This window comes from Haplochromis burtoni, unplaced genomic scaffold (assembly GCF_018398535.1).
Source record: "Haplochromis burtoni strain Fernald_Lab_line unplaced genomic scaffold, NCSU_Asbu1 Contig_80, whole genome shotgun sequence".
NCBI classification, from domain to species: domain Eukaryota; kingdom Metazoa; phylum Chordata; class Actinopteri; order Cichliformes; family Cichlidae; genus Haplochromis; species Haplochromis burtoni.
This window is the reverse complement of record NW_024582441.1, coordinates 1,084,886-1,102,951: the sequence shown is the minus strand read 5'-3', so window position 1 is coordinate 1,102,951 and position 18,066 is coordinate 1,084,886. Positions and strand designations below refer to the sequence as shown.

Sequence of the window (18,066 nt, the reverse complement as noted above, 5' to 3'; positions counted from 1 at the left end):
TTAAAGAGACACGGGTAACACTGAAAATGACCTTAAATTACTTTCTTCAGCCATGTGTTCTTTCTAGGGGGGAAAGGGGGCGTGTCCTGTTTGCCAACGTGCAAGTTGCGTGTACGCACTTATTTTGTCCGCTAAGTAAGAATGTTTATGCACATATTGGCGAATGAGACTACGAGATACCCTCCTGGCTTTTTCCTCTAAGGTCACGGCGAGCTTTGTGTCTTTAGTAAAACTAGTTATAAGACAGAAACTAAAGGGACCGTCCTTTTAAAGGAAGTTGGCCATAAATGTTCAGCTGCACTGTCACAAAGTGGCTCAGATGGTCATAGATTATTATTTTCCCATTTTTTTTGTTTTTTATAAAGGGGCGTTAAAAACTTCCATTAAGGCAGGTTTTTCTTTAATTTCTCACGCTTGCATGCACAAAAAAGTACACGTTCAGAACAGCCTGATACTGTTCTCGCACACAAAGCATGCCATAATTTGCATGCAAACCTGGAAAGACAAATTGGAATTTACATGGAAGCAAATGCAGCGAGGCGGAAAAACCTGAGAGAATTTGTATATGGAAGAGTTTGTTAGAGGAAGAGCAAAGAAGAAGGGACAGGAACAGGCACATTTTCTCCCACAGATAGAATCCTAATTAAGAAAATTGGAGTAAATTACAGGGCGGGAGGGTTACTGGGCCGGTAATGAAGCCTGATATCTTATCATGAAAGAGAGTGAGCCAGAGAGGAAGGCTAAACTTGAGCCTGACTGGGTGTAAGGAAAAGGGGATTTAACTTGCGCTCAAAATTCATGAGCAGAATGTTAAAGTAACCTGATGCTTTCTGTGAGTTTTACTCTGATCCGACACGGAGGAATATTGACTTCGGGATTTACCCCACCATCACTTCCTCGTACAGACTAATCTAGGCTTAGTGCAAAGAGGAGAGTCCACATAATGTCTTGTGGGTAAGTTTCTTGTGCATATGTGACAAATATTTCTTTTTCTGCTGCTGCTTTGCAATACTTTTTTTTTTGTCATTGAGCTCCGTTGTTGCCTGTTTCTACTGCTGCTACTTTACTTTTTATGCTTTGTCTGTTCTTTTGTCTCTTTGAAGACTTTGGAGGATATGTTTAACCCTCAAACGACCAAGCAGAGTTAACAGCTAAAATTACTGACTTTAAAAAAAAAAAAAATTATACAAGAATGCTTTTTTAATGGCTTTATTTGTGGATATTATAGCTATACGGGTCCCCTAATCCATGACAGATATTCTGAGCTGTCCTAATGTAATTAATTATAGTTTTTCATCATTTTTATGAGTATTTGCGGAAACAGTACATAAATTGCGTAAACAGACTTGCTAGTTCACAGCAGAATAGTAAAATGTGATAATTATAAGTGGAAAATTACAGTAAAGTCAGAGATTACAATGTTAAAAAAATTGCCACATTGGTCGATAGATAGATTAGCTCTTTACTGTCATTGTACATGTACAACGACATTATAGGTGCTCCACGCCAACTCGCGGGTGCAAAAAACAAATAGTAAAAAAAAATTAGAAATAAATGGCAAACAGAAGAGAGAGATATATATAGTCTAGAGGAATATATACAAAACAAGAGAAAGGCACACAATAGAAAGCAAAGTGCTTTGAAGCAGTGCAAAGAGGCATGGTCCTATAAAAACTACAAAAAGCTGTCGGAGAAGTCGACAAATTAATGGCAGGTGGCATATTTATGATTAAAAATATCACAGTGGCACTCCATAAGTTGATTCTGTTCATTTGGATGTAGCGTTTTTCAGTGGGAGAAACGTTTTGTCACTCATCCAAGTGACTTCTTCAGTCTCAGCTGACTGCAGGTTTCATCAATCTTATAAACAGTACATTTGCATAATGACTGAAACCAGCCCAGTGAAGGAACAGTGGGCTGGGTGGTCAGTTTCTTCATCGTAATTATGCAAATTCTCGTGACCATTGATCAACAACCGCTGATTAGACCACTGAGGTTGTTTGGTTTCCCCGATGTATAAATCCTGCAATCCTCCTGGCACTTAACAGCGTACACTATGTTACTCTGTCTGATCCTTGGGGTGGACCAGTTTTTGGCGCAGCGTGTTTTGAGGTTTAAAAGCCACAGAGACAGAGTCTCAACTGATCCGATACTCCTGACACATACAGGATCACTGCAGGTTTTTGCTTAGGCGGCGGTTGTCCTTCTCTCCTGAATCGGCTGGAGCTTTCTTTAGGCGCCTTCCCAGCTTTGACAAATGTCCAGCTGGGATAACCACATTTACTCAGGGCCTCCTTGATGTGATGTTCTTCTGCTTCCCTGGCCGCTGTGTCTGTGGGGATGGTGTTCGCTCTGTGTTTAGCGTCCTGATGGCACTCAGTTTATGCTCCATTGGATGATGAGAGTCAAACCTTAATTCACGGATCACATTAACTCGGTGGACCGACATCAACTTCACCAGGGAGGATATGAAAAGTGGCAGGTTAGCCTTCTTATTACTGAGATTTCCATCAGTAATGGGGGACATCTAAAAGCTGATGTGTACCGTAAACCTACACATACAGATCAGTATCTAAGGTTTGACTCTTTGACTGTAAACACGCAGATATGACAGCAGGAAATTATGAGCAGGGGGAACAAAAAAAACAAAACAAAACAAAAAACCAGGTAATAAAGCTCCAAGATCCCCGAGGAGAGTGAAAGTCTGTAGTTTTAGGACAGTTTGGATTTCCTTCAGTCTTTGTGGTGCATTGTACCTGAAAGCAGATCTGCAAAGGTTAGAGTATATGAGAAATATCTTGAGTATTTAATGGGTCTTGAATTGTAGTTGCAAGATTTAAATGTTGTGTGGTAGCTTTATAACTGAACTCAGGCTTCTGGACTTGGCTGAAGAGAATGTGGGTCATAATTCAGTGTAGTTCTGAATGCAGATCGAATGTATTCAAGCATTTGCTCACTTTAGTCCATTAGCTGTTACTTGTGCTTTCATTACTTCTGTATGGAGTTTGCGTTTTCTCTACTTTACATTGAAAAACCTGCCTTAACCTGCCAGTATGGATGCATGACACTCTCACAAAAGAGATTCTTTATTTCAAGAGTATCACTTCCTGGTTAGATAAAGGGTAATAAATACCTATGGAAAATAAACATTGGTTCATAAATCTTGGAAAATATCCGAAGATGTCCAAATGGGATTTGCCTATTTTCTTTTCCTTTTTTTAAGTACTTTTTTTTAGTAAATCAGGTAACACGCATATGGAAATTAAAAGGTCTACGTATACACTCACCAGACACTTTCTTAACCTGTCTAATTAATTCTTAATGCAGCAGCTCAGTTTATTAGGTTTATATGTAGATGTGGTGAAGATGACCTGCTAAAGTTCAAACTGAGCGTCAGAACGAGGAAGAAAGATGATTTAATTGACTTTGAACATGGTTTGGTTATTGGTATCAGGAGGGCTGGTCTGAGTGTTTTAGAAACTGCGATTTTCCCACACAACCGTCTCTGTGGAGCCTTGTTAATGTCAGAGTTCAGAAGAGAATGGACAGACTGCTTTGAGCTCACAGAAAAGAAACAGTAGCTCAAATAACCACTCATTACAGCCACAGAACAGCATCTCTGAATGCACAACATGCTGAACCTTGAAGCAGATAGGCTACAGCAGCAGAAGGCCACACCCAGTTCCCACTCCTGTCAACTAAGAACAGGACACTGAGGCTAAGATTTACATGGGGTCACAAAAACCAGACAATGAAATATTTTTTTCTCTCTCTTTTTTTTCTCTTTTTTCTTTTCTGAGGCTTTTCAGTACCTGCTGATATTTTCCATCTGCTTTGTGTTGTTGAGGCTTAAAAAGTGTTGCTTTTCTTGGTACTGATGAGAAACCTTTCACCCATATCTACAACACATTGACCAAGCATCATCTACCAAAGTTCGCTTTGGAAACTTTGAAAACTGCATTCTGACCTTTACAACGAGGTGCTGCTCACACAGTTTACACCTAAATGCACTGTTAATGACAATGAAATATTAGAAAAATGTCGCCTCATGCGATGAGTCTGCTGCAAAATTCAGATGATATCGTCAAAATTGGGTGCAAACAGCACAATAGCATGGATCCATCGTGCTTTGTATCAACATTTAAAGTGGCTGTTGTGGTGTAAAGATGTGAGGGATGATTCTTGGCACACTTTGGACCCTTAATACCAAGTGAGCATGAACAGCATAGCTTACCTGAGTGTTGTTGCTGACCTTTATGACCAGTGTGCCCGTCTTCTGATGTCGGCTTCCAGCAGGATAATGTGCCATGTCACAAAGCTCACAACTGGTTTCTTGAGCATGGCAATGAGTTTTCTGTACTCAAATGGCCTCCACAGTCACCATGTCTCAATCCAATAGAGCACCTTTGGGATGTGTTGGAACGAGAGGTTCACATCATGGGTGAGCAGCTGACAAAGCTGCAGCAACTGTGTGATGCTGTCAGATCAATATGGACCAAAATCTCTGAGGAATTTTTCCAGAACCTCGTTGAGTCTAAGCCACTAAGAATTAAAGCAGCACTAAAGGCAAAAGCTCAAAGCAATAATTGGTAGGAAATGCAGCCTAAATGCTGCCTGACTGTTCCCCAATCAAAGCGGTGGCATTTAGTTTGAAACATACAAAAACAGAGAGGAACAACTCTTCACGTTTAGAAACAAAGAAGTTGTGATTGTGAGGCTAAAATAACAATTTCTGTCACCAATCACTAATATTATCTTCGCTCTTCAGGCCTTTAATGAGCAGAGCAGAAGTGCGTGTACTGTAAATTCCTCTAAACAGAAACAGTTTGATGCATTGCAACATACTGATGCATTGCAACACTCAGCAGACTGACCAAATCTGGGAAACATCCTTGTTGTCACTCTGAGGCGGTACAAAGACAGAGTGTGTGTGCACATTTCTGCCTGTGTCCCCCAGCCTGAGAACTGAAGCTTTGTGATGTTAGATGGGGAAGCCAGCTTCAACTGTTAAACACGAGAACCTCAGCGCAGAATAATGCAAACTGCAATAGCTTGTGTTAACCACGACCAGCAGCACCTGCAGGGCTCTGTGTGTGTGTGTGTGTGTGTGTAAGAGAGAGAGAGAGAGAGTGTGTGTGTGTGTGTCTATAGGGGGGGTGAGGTGAACTATATGTTGCAGTTTCTTCCACTTTGTCTTAACTTTTTTTTTTTCACCCAGAGTTTAAGCACAGCTTCACTGTCAGCTTTGCAAATTTATCTGTAACGATCTTAAATTAAGACCGTTAGAATTGATTTCACACTTCAGCATGGCCCATGGGTATATATTCTTGGGAAAAGGAATTAAATATTTTACATGAATTCAAATTTGCCTTCTCAAGCTTGTTATCGGTAAATATGACATGCAAGTTAGATTTAACTTTTTTTTTTTCATGTGTTTGCAGAGTAGCCAGACATTTCTTATGTGTGTCTGTGTTGCATTGCAAGAAACCTGGCCTCTCCTTGAAAATTATGGAGCAAAGATAAACATGTGGCATTAAATTATTTGCCTAATGCCAGTTTTCAGCTTCGGGTTTGGTGCTTCTGCCTCTGTAGTCTGATAATGAAAGGCGCTCACGCTTGCAGCTGAAAGCAGCACATGTGCGCGCACACACACACAGTTATATATAAACATTTCTGCACACCGAGGGGGGAAGGTTGAACTGTGAATGAGGAAGCGATCTGTGACTCTGACCTTTGTGTGTTATATACACACCTGGAAGTAAAGTACAAACAGTCAACAGTGGTTGCAGACAGGTGGGCAGGCAGAGGGGAAAAGCTTTGCAAATGCTTAGTGAGAGACAAAGTGCGGGCTTGTTCACGCTGGCACGAGAAGCTCAAACTGCCTATTTGGTGGATGTTTTATTCCTGTAACTGAGCTGGAATTACTGGTGTGTCGCTCTGGCTTGTGATTCGCTGCCGAATGGAACCGTTTGAATCTCGCCTGCTGCCGTTTTTGTCGAGGTCTGCACAGAAAACTAAGCGATGGAGCACCAGAGGGCACATGTTCATAGCTTAAAACGACACCGTTGTCAAATGTAACAAGTTTTTTTTTTTTGGTTGCTGTTGTGGTTGTCGTCTAAAAAAGTCTCTATCTGGTGGAGGAATTCCGGCCTGTCAGCTATTTTGGTTCCTGTCTTGCTTTCACTATTTTGTGAAAGGAGACGTAAAAAGGAAGGAAGAGGAGCGCGAGAGAGATCGACAGAGAGGAGGAGAGGCAGACGTATACAGTCTGTACGTCTTGTTGAGTGTCACTTGTTTGCCGAGGAAGCCGAGGAGAGTAAGTGTTTACCTGTTTTCCTACTGAGACTGAGGGGAGTAGGATGTAGGAAGAGGGTGGAGGCAAGAGTAGATGGAGGAGAATGGCATGGGCATGGTTGTTTTGTGAATGTGGCCTTATGCAGAGGTTAACACTAGATGGGAAATGTCGGTGTCTGAAGTCGAGTAAGTAAGTTAAAGAGTAAACGCACACGAATGAACCAGACTTAATTTCAGTTTAAGCGACCGTGAAGTGAGGAAGGCTGGTTTTTGTCTTAGATTAGTGATTTGAAAAAAAAGAAGAAACGTATACTTCTGAGTTTACACATGTGACACAGGTACAAGCGGCTCCTGCTCACCAATCGCTCTTCTTCTTCTCTTTGGTCCCAGAAACGTTGAAGAGACAACATGGTTCGGTGAGTCAGTCCCCCGCTGGACACTGTAGTACTCTGTTAGCCAGCTCTGGTCGTGTTCTTTGTGTTTTGTGCTAGCCGTAAAGACAACTTCTCTCTTTCCATTCTTCCTCCTGTGTCGTTCTCCAGCTGCCGACTCGTCCTGCTCTCTTCCCCTATCATGTGGTTGCCTTGTCTTGTCTGTTTGTTCTAAAAAAATGTGTCATAGATGATGTTTAAGTTCAGAGCTTTGAGTAAAACACCTGTTAGCCTCAACACTTGCCTTCTTTAGTGGTTCTGTATCACGTTCCCTTTGCATGAGCTGCCACTAGTGTGTATTGGTAACAGTATTACAGATGTTCTCCTTTTCAACCCATTCCCATATAAAGATCACTTTTGGCATCCCAAAGTTAAAGATTTCCTTGATTAAAATGGAAAATGTAATCATTTAAAACAGGGTTTTTAAATTTTTTTTATCTGTGAGTGTAGTTTTATGAACTTTGAATACACCCTACCCTTTTGACAGTGATCTATTCAAACTTGACTAATTCTAGTTCACCGTATTTGTCGAGAAAAACCCAAAGTTAGGATTCTCCAACATTTCTGGGGCCCGTTTTTGTGCCATGCTCTTGCAGTGAGCTGGTGAGGTGACTTTTCCTGATGCAGCGACATTCAAAATGTTCTTGCTGTTTTTTTTTTTAAAAAAAAAAGCATTTTTAATCTAATGTGCATAAAATCTTTAAAAAGCAACGTTAGGTCTGTTGAATTTTTTTGTGGTTAGCCACAGAGTGTTAGCCAACGTGTATCACACCTTTAAAGCAAACAAATGACAAACACCGTTTTGGTCCGGAGAGTTTGTGGATTTGTGGGTTATATTTGGACAGATGTGCTGCATAGTATCAATATTTCTGCTGTTTTATTCCATTCTGAAATGCCTTATTGAAACGTTTAAACAGATGTCATTATGTCCTGTTTAATAGTAAATGATAACGAGAATGAGCGGAAAAAGTAATTTTGCATTTTCTGATCAAGATTAAAGTCTGTAAACGTGATTAATATGCATGCACAGCAAAAACTGCCGTTTTGACTGTGAACCATAACATATTAACTGTAAAATTGGCATAATCTAAAAATATCTAAAAATAGTAACAGAAGTTTGCAGCAATTAGATCAGAGATGTGCTAAAATTGGTGTTCGAAAGGCTGAACTAAGTTTTTCTTTTTCTTTTTGTAGACCGGTGGGATCAGCCTCAAAGTTTCTGTGAGGATGTGCAGCTATTTTGCGTTTTTTGTGTGTGTGTGTTTTTTAATCAGTTTACCTTATACTCGCGGCGATCCTGTGCACAGTTACTTGCGTGTTAATATGCATACGACATTAATCTCGTAAAGTCTTTTGTGGCGGCTTCGCATTGAGTGTATTTCTATGTTTTACACACTACATTTATGTCTATGCAGATGGTTCCACAGAGATATCACAGGCCTGCAGGCCGAGGAGATACTCAAGACTCGAGGCATTCATGGCAGCTTTTTGGCTCGGCCCAGCAAGAAAAATGTTGGCGATTTCTCCCTGTCTGTAAGGTAACAGAGCACCCAAAATCTTTGTTTGATTTTGTGAATTTTAAAGCTCGTGCTTGATGTGCATGATTCATCTCAAGATACCCCCAGCGCAAAAATTGGATTCCTGCATTCCCAGCTTCTTTAAATCCCTAAATTCCTACAATATAAAGTATTTCTCTATTTCCTGTCTTTTTCTTTTTAAATACAAAAAGAGATGCTGAATATTTGAGGACTCCATGTACTGCAGGTGTAAATGAAAGCACCCGCCACACTTTGTGATCGTGACAAAGTCAAACTGTGAATTGTAAATTACTATTTTATTCCTGTTAAAATAGTACAGATAAATACTGATATGGTTGCTATTAATGATGTCAACAAATAAAGAAGCCTTTAGAAATAATGAACGTGATTTAGCCACAGATAAGATATCTGATACCTGAAATAATCGTCCTGAGTAGCAAAACCTTGTTTCACAGTGTTGGCTTATGTTGCGACTGTGCAGTAGAAGTGTGATACACTCACACTTGTGAAGGTCACATGTCAGAACTTTTTCCAAAGACAATATTTCTGTAGATGCTTTTGCAGTGTGTCAGTGGTCATTTCCTATAAGCAGGTCTTAAAGTAAAGCTACCATGTAGGTCAGTTTCATAATCCTGAAAGCTGAAATGACATAAAACATCTGTTCACTGATGATCCGAGGGGTAAAATCTGTTGTTTAAGAGACAAAAAGATGGAATAAATTGTAGCTTTTTTATATTTCAGAAACCATCGTCCAGTTTTTACACGTTAAAAAAACCCACTTTTGGCGCTTTTGTCTTTTTTGGGTTGAAGGTTGGTGATCAAAACCACAGCTCCTCTCATTTACCAAGTCAAAGTACATTAAACCCATTAACCACCATCGGAGGATATTTTAAAAACACATTTTAGTTACACAGGTTTCTTTTTCCATCTTAGACACGTCTTGCAGATTGGAGCCTTAAACTGAATAAACACGAAACGGTAACATCCAGTTGTTCCAGTGCCAAGATAACATTTTAAAATTTTGTCCCAAGCCTAAATATATTCAGTCGATGTTAAAGGGTATTTATTTCTTGAAGCCAAAGTCTTGTTAAATGGAAAAAGAAAAAGACTTTGGCAAGATTCCTGGTCCAAAGTGATAACAGGAAGCACAATATATCTAGAAAAGTCTTTACTACTCAGGCAACCAGAGAATACAAAATATATACACCATGTGTTAAAATGAAGTCACAGCCCAGCCTGACTGAGCATGCACTGACACACACACAGGTACTATACAAGCACTGTTGGCTGCAGAATCTGTGAAATGCTCTGTGAGATTGTGGTTGAGTAATTTGTGGGCCGAGCGCCCTTGATCTTTTTTTTTTTTGACAGATAAAAACGACATAAAATTTGTTGTGCAGGTCAATTTTTATTACACACTGTCAACAGGAAGTTTTATGCCAGGAAAACACTGACGGTTAGTTGGTGTGGCCTTATCTTCTCAGGGTGGGTGAGCTGGTGACCCACATCCGCATCCAAAATACAGGAGACTACTATGACTTATATGGCGGTGAGAAGTTTGCCACGCTGTCAGAGCTGGTGGATTACTACACGGCAGAGAACGGCATCCTGCAGGACAAGGACGGCACCGTTATCGAGCTCAAATATCCCCTCAACTGCTCCGACCCCACCACAGAGAGGTGTGTGCATCATTACGTCTCAGCTCTGTGTTCACTGTTCAAGCCCCAGCCGGTTAATGTGGCCCACAGTCACCGGCCTCTCTGCGCTGGCTCCACCTACACTTTCGGGTTAAGTTAAAACAGTGGTTAGTTAGGCGGTTGAGTCAAATATAGTCAACTGTGACCAGGTATATTTCCTCTGTAGTTGGGATAACAGGCATCATTTGTTGTTTCAATATTTCTTTCGGCTTTAATCTTTTCCTCTGTGGGAAACACTTTTGATCTGTGGCCAATTTTAAAAAAAAATGTATATGTAATAGCAACTTTTCTTTTACCGTATGAGTCAGTAAAAACAAGTGCCCACGCTGTCGAGCTGTCGAGCTGTCGAGACTTTATTCCTACACCAGTCTCCCCTGCCGCAGCTTGTGGATTACATACGAGCAGCATGTATTCTTTTCCAGGTGGAAACTTTATTTGCAATTCAAGTATTTCTTCAGAGAAACCCCCGCAGGTTACATATAAAAAATGTAGCTCCCTCAAAACAATCGGATATGGCTTTGGGCCCCAAAAAACTAAGAAGACTCAAAAAATTTTACCTCGTCCTTCCTCCCTGATTATTCATAATCCATAATCCTGACATATGATCATATATTCTGCGTGTTTTGGTTTAAATGCTGCATGACACTGTTTTAAGTGGGGTATTCACCCATGATCGACTCCAAAAACATCATCTCCTAGGGCTTCTCTTGAGCTCAGATTTTTAGTTCGGCTTAACATTTTACTTCCTCCAGAAGTATTTAAAAACACTTTTAACCCAGCTCCGGACATGCATCACATGCACAGTGATGATCAAACATTCAGGTGGTGTGTTTGTTGCATATAAATAGATTATTGCAACACTGGTTTTATTTTTTCCTCTTAATAGAAATAGATCAAAGTCAACCAGAATTCCCTCTAAAATTACTTCTATTTTTAATCAGAGGTGCCAAAAAAAAAAAGAAAGAAAAAAAAAGAAGGGAAATCAATATCTGGCATGAATTTAAATATGCAGTGATATCAGACTTTGACTCTTCTGATAGCGTAGATTTATTTTTAACCTTTGCACCCATATATCCGAGAGATTCTGCCAGTACTTTACGCAGCAGTGCCGGAAACATTGTTTATCTTTGTTCCCAGAACAGAGCAGTTTAAGTAAGTGAATGTGGAATAAATAACCAGCAATTATCGTCCACGAAAGCCATTTTTTTGAGAGAAATATTAACGAATAATTTGAAACAGTTTATGTAAATAAAGATTTTTATTTTTATTTAGGATGGAATGAACTCATAGAGGATATCATTTCGAACCGTTTGAGAGGATCTTGTTACGAGAAGCTGCATAAGGAAGAGCCTGCCTTTTAACGCTTGAGTTTTGAGTGGTTTGGTAGACAAATCAGCATTGATTGCAGTCATTGCTGTAACAGGAGTAGTTCTTCACTAAAACGACCGCTTTTAAATTTAACCTAAAAATGCGTTTTCAAATGCAGGAATTTTAGTCGCGCAGCAGAGTTTGTAGCAGTTATCATGCTGCTTCCTAAAACACTTTTTTTCCGTTATTTCATTCTTGCTGATGTCTGACGTGTCTGCTAAATATAGCCACAGATGATACAGATTTTCTAACGTCTTTGTCTGCGTTCACATCAAAGGACAATCTGCCCTTCTGCTATACACATCCAAATCTTAATCTATGTATTGTGTGGCAAAAACAACATCAGAAAGCTTGCATATATATATTCTTAGAGCTTATATGCGCAGGCTTTTGAACGCTATGACATTGCTGCTAGAGGTGGCGGCTAATTGACGGTATGTTCCTCCAAGCTGGAAACATTGTGCGACTCTAGGCTGCTTAAAGTGGGTTAATGTCCAACTTGTAGTGGTAAAGTTGTACACTTTGACTCCTTTTATGACTCAAGGAGGACACTGCTTTCTGTATGTGTGTATTATGGTGTGTTTCACCCAAACTAGATGCTCTACCCTGTGCCCCTCCCTCCCTCCCCGTCCTTCTCTCTCTGTCGGTTGTCTAACTTCCCTTTTGTTGCTGCGGTTGGAAACTTTAAGTTTTGACACTTTTGAAAGCAATGGCCAGACCCTGCTTTGCCTTCCTCTATTGCACACTCCATCATGTTCTTGCTCACTCACTTGCTATCTTCCTCATCTAACCCGAACTCTCTCTCGGCTCTTTGCAGAGCACAGTTACCTCACCAGGTTGCATTGTGATGCAGTCCTCTTTATATGAGAGTTCCTATTTACCTAGAAGCTTAACGCTTCCTAGAAAAAGGACAAAAGTGCTCTGAGGACAATTATCATGTTCAACCTCACACAACACATGCATATTTAAACTGTGCTAAAAAAAAATTTTGACCACTCACACGCACAGCTGCTGTTTTCTGCTGCACAGCGTCTGTAAAACGGAGCCAAAACGACCTCTTTTTTTCTGTCTTTGCTGTTTTTCTTGCACACTGCCTTAAATAAAAATCACCAGGTGCAGTCTCTATTTATTTTTCTTTGTAAAAGCATGCTGTGTGATTTGGCAAAGAAGTAAATCTTGAAAAAAAGAAAGAAGGGAATTATTAAAAGCATGCAAAAACTACTTGCAACACACAAAAAAAGAAGAAAAAAACAACAAAGCGTACTTATCTGTGGATGATAAACCGGGGGGAGTCTATAAATACTTTGTCCTCTTCAGCCACGAAATCTGTCATCAGAAATTTTCCGACCGCAATGCAGGAAGTTTAGACGAAGAAATCGAGAACTGTGCCTAAAATTAAGTCACAGCCCAGCCTGACTGAGCATGCACTGACACACACACACACACACACACACACGAAGTAAGTGTTGGACATAAAAATACACTTGACCTGCTCTATAACGGCAACATCTGTGTATTTTCTCTCGCTGTTTATAACTCCTCTAATTCTCCCGATTCTGTTGTGGCTTTCTATTTCTATTTTACTGTACGGTACGCATAACAGCCCAGTGAACCACATCAGTGTCTCTCTGACAACCGCTCAGGCTTGAATGCCTTTAATGCAGCACCCATGGCGCTACCGGTTCTTAGCTCACGTGTAGAAAGCAGTAAGAAGGAGGTTTTTTTTGTTTTTTATTTTTGTGTCTAAAATGTCAAAGTTATCTTGCAGTGCTCACAAGCCAAAAATCTGCAGGAGACACAAGTTGCCATTTTAATATTAAACAAGTGTGCATGTGTCTCAGATGGTACCACGGTCACCTGTCAGGGCCCAACGCCGAGAAGCTGCTCTCTGTGAAAGACGAGCCAGGGACCTTCCTGGTCAGAGAGTCGCTGTCCAAACCTGGAGACTTTGTCCTCTCTGTTCTGACGGACGAGATCAGCAAAAGCGGAGGAAAGAGGGTCTCGCACATAAAGATAATGTGCCAGGTGGGTGCCATGCATGTTTCAGTGGCAAATACGAATGCATGAAACCAGGGTATTGTTTTTCTTTATCACTGTCTTAGTGTAAACGTACAGAAACAAGAGACCTTGAAACTGCGTCCCATCACAAAAATACTGAGGGACATTCCCGTATATGTGCAACTCACGTTGAAAAAAGGTTTTAGGTCTCATTTCCCCTTCTTATGTAATAAAAGACTTTTTTCTCATATTTCAGCTACTGATGAAATAAAAAAAAAAAAAAAAGCAGTGTCATGTTTTATTGGAAATAGACAAACAGATGAAACCCAACCTTATCCTGATATTAGTCTTTGTTTACACAGCCACAGCAAACAACTGCCAATGATACTCACAAAAACGTCTCACACAGCCGACTCATTTTCATAGATTGTGTCTTTCCGCCATTGGTCACTATCAGGGCCTTTGCATGTTATTTTTAACCACGGCAGACCTCACAGAAAACACTCCTCGGCCTGCATTTAAATTGGTTACATGTTTTGTGCACTGCTGGGGTTAACAAGATTAATATAAGATTAGTGGTGGGGTCACAAAGGGGCTTTTCACAAGCACGTGGCAGAGATCAGGCGAGTTTGCCGGCCACACTGCTCTGAATCGTCGGCTGCTGCAGAAGGTTGCTCGCTGCCTGAGGAAATCGGCTTTGTAGCAACTGTAAAACTGAGAATTTTGGGCAGTCTAGCATTGACGCATTTTTGTAGACATGCTTTGAATATTGTTTGCATGTGCATGTCACATAGGGATGCTCTCTGACAGCTCTTTTGTACCCAAACCTTTCTTATTTACTTTGGATTGAATCGTGTATGCAGTCTCAGCTCCTTAATACACACCTATTCTACACTCTTATACCGTCTTGTACCATACAGGCCATCTCAATTGGGTGACCTATTCACAGAATTTCTGCAGAATTTCCCATGTCTCCCTTTGACATGTCAAACACTGCCCCAGGATCCACCTGCAGGTTTCGGGGCAATATCTACTCATCACTTCCCAATTTATGAGTTATATTTATGACACATAACTTTATGTGTCATATTTGAAATATGAAAGCGTTTGGAGCCTAGATGTTAAACTCTAAACATTTTAAGCTCGGGTTGTCTGACTGAACTCCAATTTTGCTTTGTCTTTAATTGTGGGTTTTCACTTGGCCGTCTTTGAAACTTTTTTGTTGTTGTTGTCGTTGACATGATTGGTGTGTGCAGAGTGACAGGTATACCATCGGAGGCTCAGACATGTTTGACACGCTGACAGACTTGGTGGAGCACTACAAACGCAAAGGCATCGAGGAGATCTCTGGAAACTGGGTTTACCTCAAACAGGTGAGATAAACTATAGACAAATTATGTCAATAGACCAGAAACTCTAAAAGTGTGAGTGATGTCTGAGGCAAATGTCACATGAAACCATGTTTGAATCTTATAAAACGAGGGCAGGATGTCTTCTTTGTAAATTATTTTAAAAGACGAGCAGCACAGCCCACAGATAGGAAACATTACTCACTTGTTTGCGTTTGTCTTAATTATGACGATGTGTAACGCGCTCATTGGCTTCTTATTTCCTTTAATCTCTAATATAAAATTTTCCTTCCCTCCCTCAGCCGTATTACTCCACTAGAGTGAACGCAGCAGATATTGACAGCAGAGTGAAACAGCTGGACCAGACCACACAGAAGCAGCAGGATGGCGAGGGAGAGAAGAGCAAGGCGGGCTTCTGGGAGGAATTCGACGTAAGATTTAATCCAAACTTATTGCTGTTTCACACAAAGCATTAGCATAAAATAGACCACACATCAGCATTTTATAAACCAACAGAAATTTCCATCAGGCTTTGGTATTTTACTTCCTTGTGGGGCCTAAACAACTGTACAGGCAGTATGCTACCATCTTGTGGTTGGAGAATACACTAAATATGGGGCATTCAAAGCTTCATTTGCAGCTTTGATCACCACACAAGCAGAACATTTAAGTGTTTCTTTTCTTTTCATCGATTCATTTTGAACTTCTGTTGATTTACTTGTCAAACCAGGTAAAGAATATTAGTAAATTTAAACCCTCGTGGCTTTATTTCATTATTTCTTTAAAATGTAAATACTTAATGGAAAGATTGTAAACTAATTTCCAAAACCAGAGTCAGAAATTCTTTTACAAAAGAACATTTTAATCGAAAAATCAGTTCAAAGGATTTTCTGGAGAACTAAACTTATCCTTCAAGTTTCTCCTATAGTATACATTTATGAACTCATGTCCAGGACTGCAGTACAGGACATGAGTTAATGGGTTATTATTGACAAAGTGGGTGTAGCCTAGGCTAGATTAACATGTCCTTTTGTGTGCTACATGTGAGAAAGGACATGTTCAGGCCTTCTGCTGACCTCATTTTTCTGTGAAAACAGCTGTTGTTATCATTTCCTGTTAGTATAAAACTGTAACATGTGTTGGTTTGTATATGGAGCATACTGCACAGGTCACAGCAGGCATCACGCTGTCATCCTCTCTCCTGCCAGGCTCTTCAAAAGTTGGAGGCAAAGGTGAAAAAGAGCAGAGATGAGGGCCAAAGACCTGAAAACAAGAGCAAAAACAGATACAAGAACATACTTCCATGTGAGCGCATTTTTATTTTATCATTATTATTCTCTGAATTAAAGAAATCAACACAGAGCTAACTTTCCCACTGTTTCTCAATTAACTTCTTTCCACTTTTTTTCCTCTCACAAGTCAATGACACCAGGGTCATCTTGGAGGACAGTGATCCCAATGTTGTGGGTTCAGATTACATCAACGGCAACTATGTGAAAGTAAGAATCCAAAGCCACTGAGCTCATAGAAACACAGCGTGACAAAGACACAGAAGAAAACTGTGATATTTGTTGCTTTGAAGTCTTTCTTGGTTCCGAGTGTGCATTGATTCGCTCTGTGTTTGCAGAACAAACTGCAGGAATCCGAAGATCAGAAAGTTTACATTGCCACTCAGGGGTGTCTAGCAACAACAGTTAATGATTTCTGGCAAATGGTATGGCAAGAGAGGACCAGCGTGATCGTGATGACAACAAGAGAGGTCGAGAAAGGACGGGTCAGTATAGCAACATCCATGCATCCTTTTTTTCCACTTATCCAATACAGGGTCACAGTTGGGCTGGAGGCAGGGTACACCCTGGACATGATACCAATCTATCGAAAAGTATCAGAATAATTAATATAATAAAATAAAAGCAGATTAGGGACTTTTACATTTTTGTTTTGAGGGTTGGTTTTTTTTGGGCTTTTTGAATGAATTTGTGAGCTGATCAGGACATCCTTAAACAATCCGTTTAATTTGAGCATCGGGTTGGACCTCCTTTTGTCTTCAAAATGGGCTTAAGTCTTCATTTCATAGATTGGTGCTAGATCCTCAGACATTTTGATCCACATTGGCATGAAAACATCACACAGTTGCTGCAGATTTGTCTGCATTATGTGAATCTCCTGTCCCACTGTATCCCAAATGTGCTCTACGCGGAGCACTGTGGAGGCCATTGGAGTACCGAGAGCTTACTGTCATCTTAGGAAACTAGTTTGAGAACACTGCACTCTGGTCAAGGGATGGACATGTTCAGTAGCAATACTCAGGTAGCTTGTGCTGAATGCTGAATTGGTACTAAGGGGGCGAAAGTGTGACAAGAAAATGTCCCCCACACAGTTATACCACCAATCAGTCTGAATTGATGATGAAAACGCAGGATGGATCCATGGATTCGTGTTTTGTTTTTGGGTTTTTTACATCAAATTCTGACCCTACAATCCAAATGATGCAGCAGAAAATTAAGACTCATCAGACCAAACAAAGTTTTTCCAGCCTTCCAGTCTAATTTTGGTGAGCGTGTGTGAATCATAGCCTTAATTTCCTGATCTTAGTTGACAGAAGCAACACTCAGTGTGGTCTTCTGCTGCTGTAGCCCATCTGTTTCAAAGTTCAACATGTTACAGATTCAGAGATGCCCTTCTTCATGCCTGCGTTGTAATGAGGTTTTTATGAGGTTTATCTGTTGCCTTCCTATCAGGTCAAAGCATTTGGGGTTACAGGTGTTTGAACAGATATGCCTAATAAAGTGACTGGTAGACATTTAATTATACTCTAATACATTTATTTCAGTTTTTTTATAGTGTGCTGATTCTTGTTTGTGTTTCACACCTGTTGCGTGTTGTTGGCTAGAACCTGTAAAACTGATGATCTATAGTAGAGGTGTCAAACATACGGCCCAAGAGCCGGAAATGAGCGGCCGGACAGTTCAGTGTGATTGTAATGTGAAAATTATAAAGAAGGAGAAATTTTGGACTTTTATCTGTGCCTATCATGTCCCAAAGTAATTAGCTAAAACAAACAATTATTTACAAGTAATTAATTATTGTGTATCATTAAGCTGAAAGAAAAGAGACAAATTTGGAGGGTATTTTTAATAGTATGAGGTAATAGTTTCATTGGTCTGTGCCACTTAACATTATGTGTATGTGGCTTTTGATGTAAAATACACTGATTATCCAGCTCTCACATATTAGCTGCTGTGTGCATGTTAGGTGCTAGACAACTGACTGACAACTTAAATCCAACATTTGTAAGTGGTTTTCACACTTACCATGCTGCCCTGATCTTAAGCCTTTAACCTACTGAGTGAATTCACAGTGTGATTGGTCGCCATGTTTTATCCCTTAC

General features: G+C 40.3%; 1 protein-coding gene across 4 annotated transcripts in view; it reads left to right on the top strand.

Annotated features, from left to right (window-relative positions):
* The first annotated feature begins 774 nt into the window (after positions 1-774).
* The window catches only part of ptpn6 (protein tyrosine phosphatase non-receptor type 6), a 23,174-nt gene continuing 5,882 nt past the window's right edge, over positions 775-18,066 (top strand). Inside the window, exons 1-10 of one of the 4 annotated variants that reach the window (XM_042222158.1) lie at positions 2,683-2,696; positions 6,685-6,710; positions 8,141-8,263; positions 9,748-9,942; positions 13,170-13,353; positions 14,583-14,699; positions 14,978-15,106; positions 15,884-15,980; positions 16,095-16,174; positions 16,303-16,449. In XM_042222158.1, coding sequence (XP_042078092.1) covers positions 6,703-6,710; positions 8,141-8,263; positions 9,748-9,942; positions 13,170-13,353; positions 14,583-14,699; positions 14,978-15,106; positions 15,884-15,980; positions 16,095-16,174; positions 16,303-16,449 — 1,080 coding nt within the window. In that variant the 5' untranslated portion in view covers positions 2,683-2,696; positions 6,685-6,702. Of the gene's footprint in view, positions 955-2,682; positions 2,697-5,771; positions 6,317-6,632; positions 6,711-8,140; positions 8,264-9,747; positions 9,943-13,169; positions 13,354-14,582; positions 14,700-14,977; positions 15,107-15,883; positions 15,981-16,094; positions 16,175-16,302; positions 16,450-18,066 lie in introns of those variants that run through there. The other 3 variants (XM_005925229.3, XM_005925230.3, XM_014334494.2) reach the window with 3 other exon arrangements.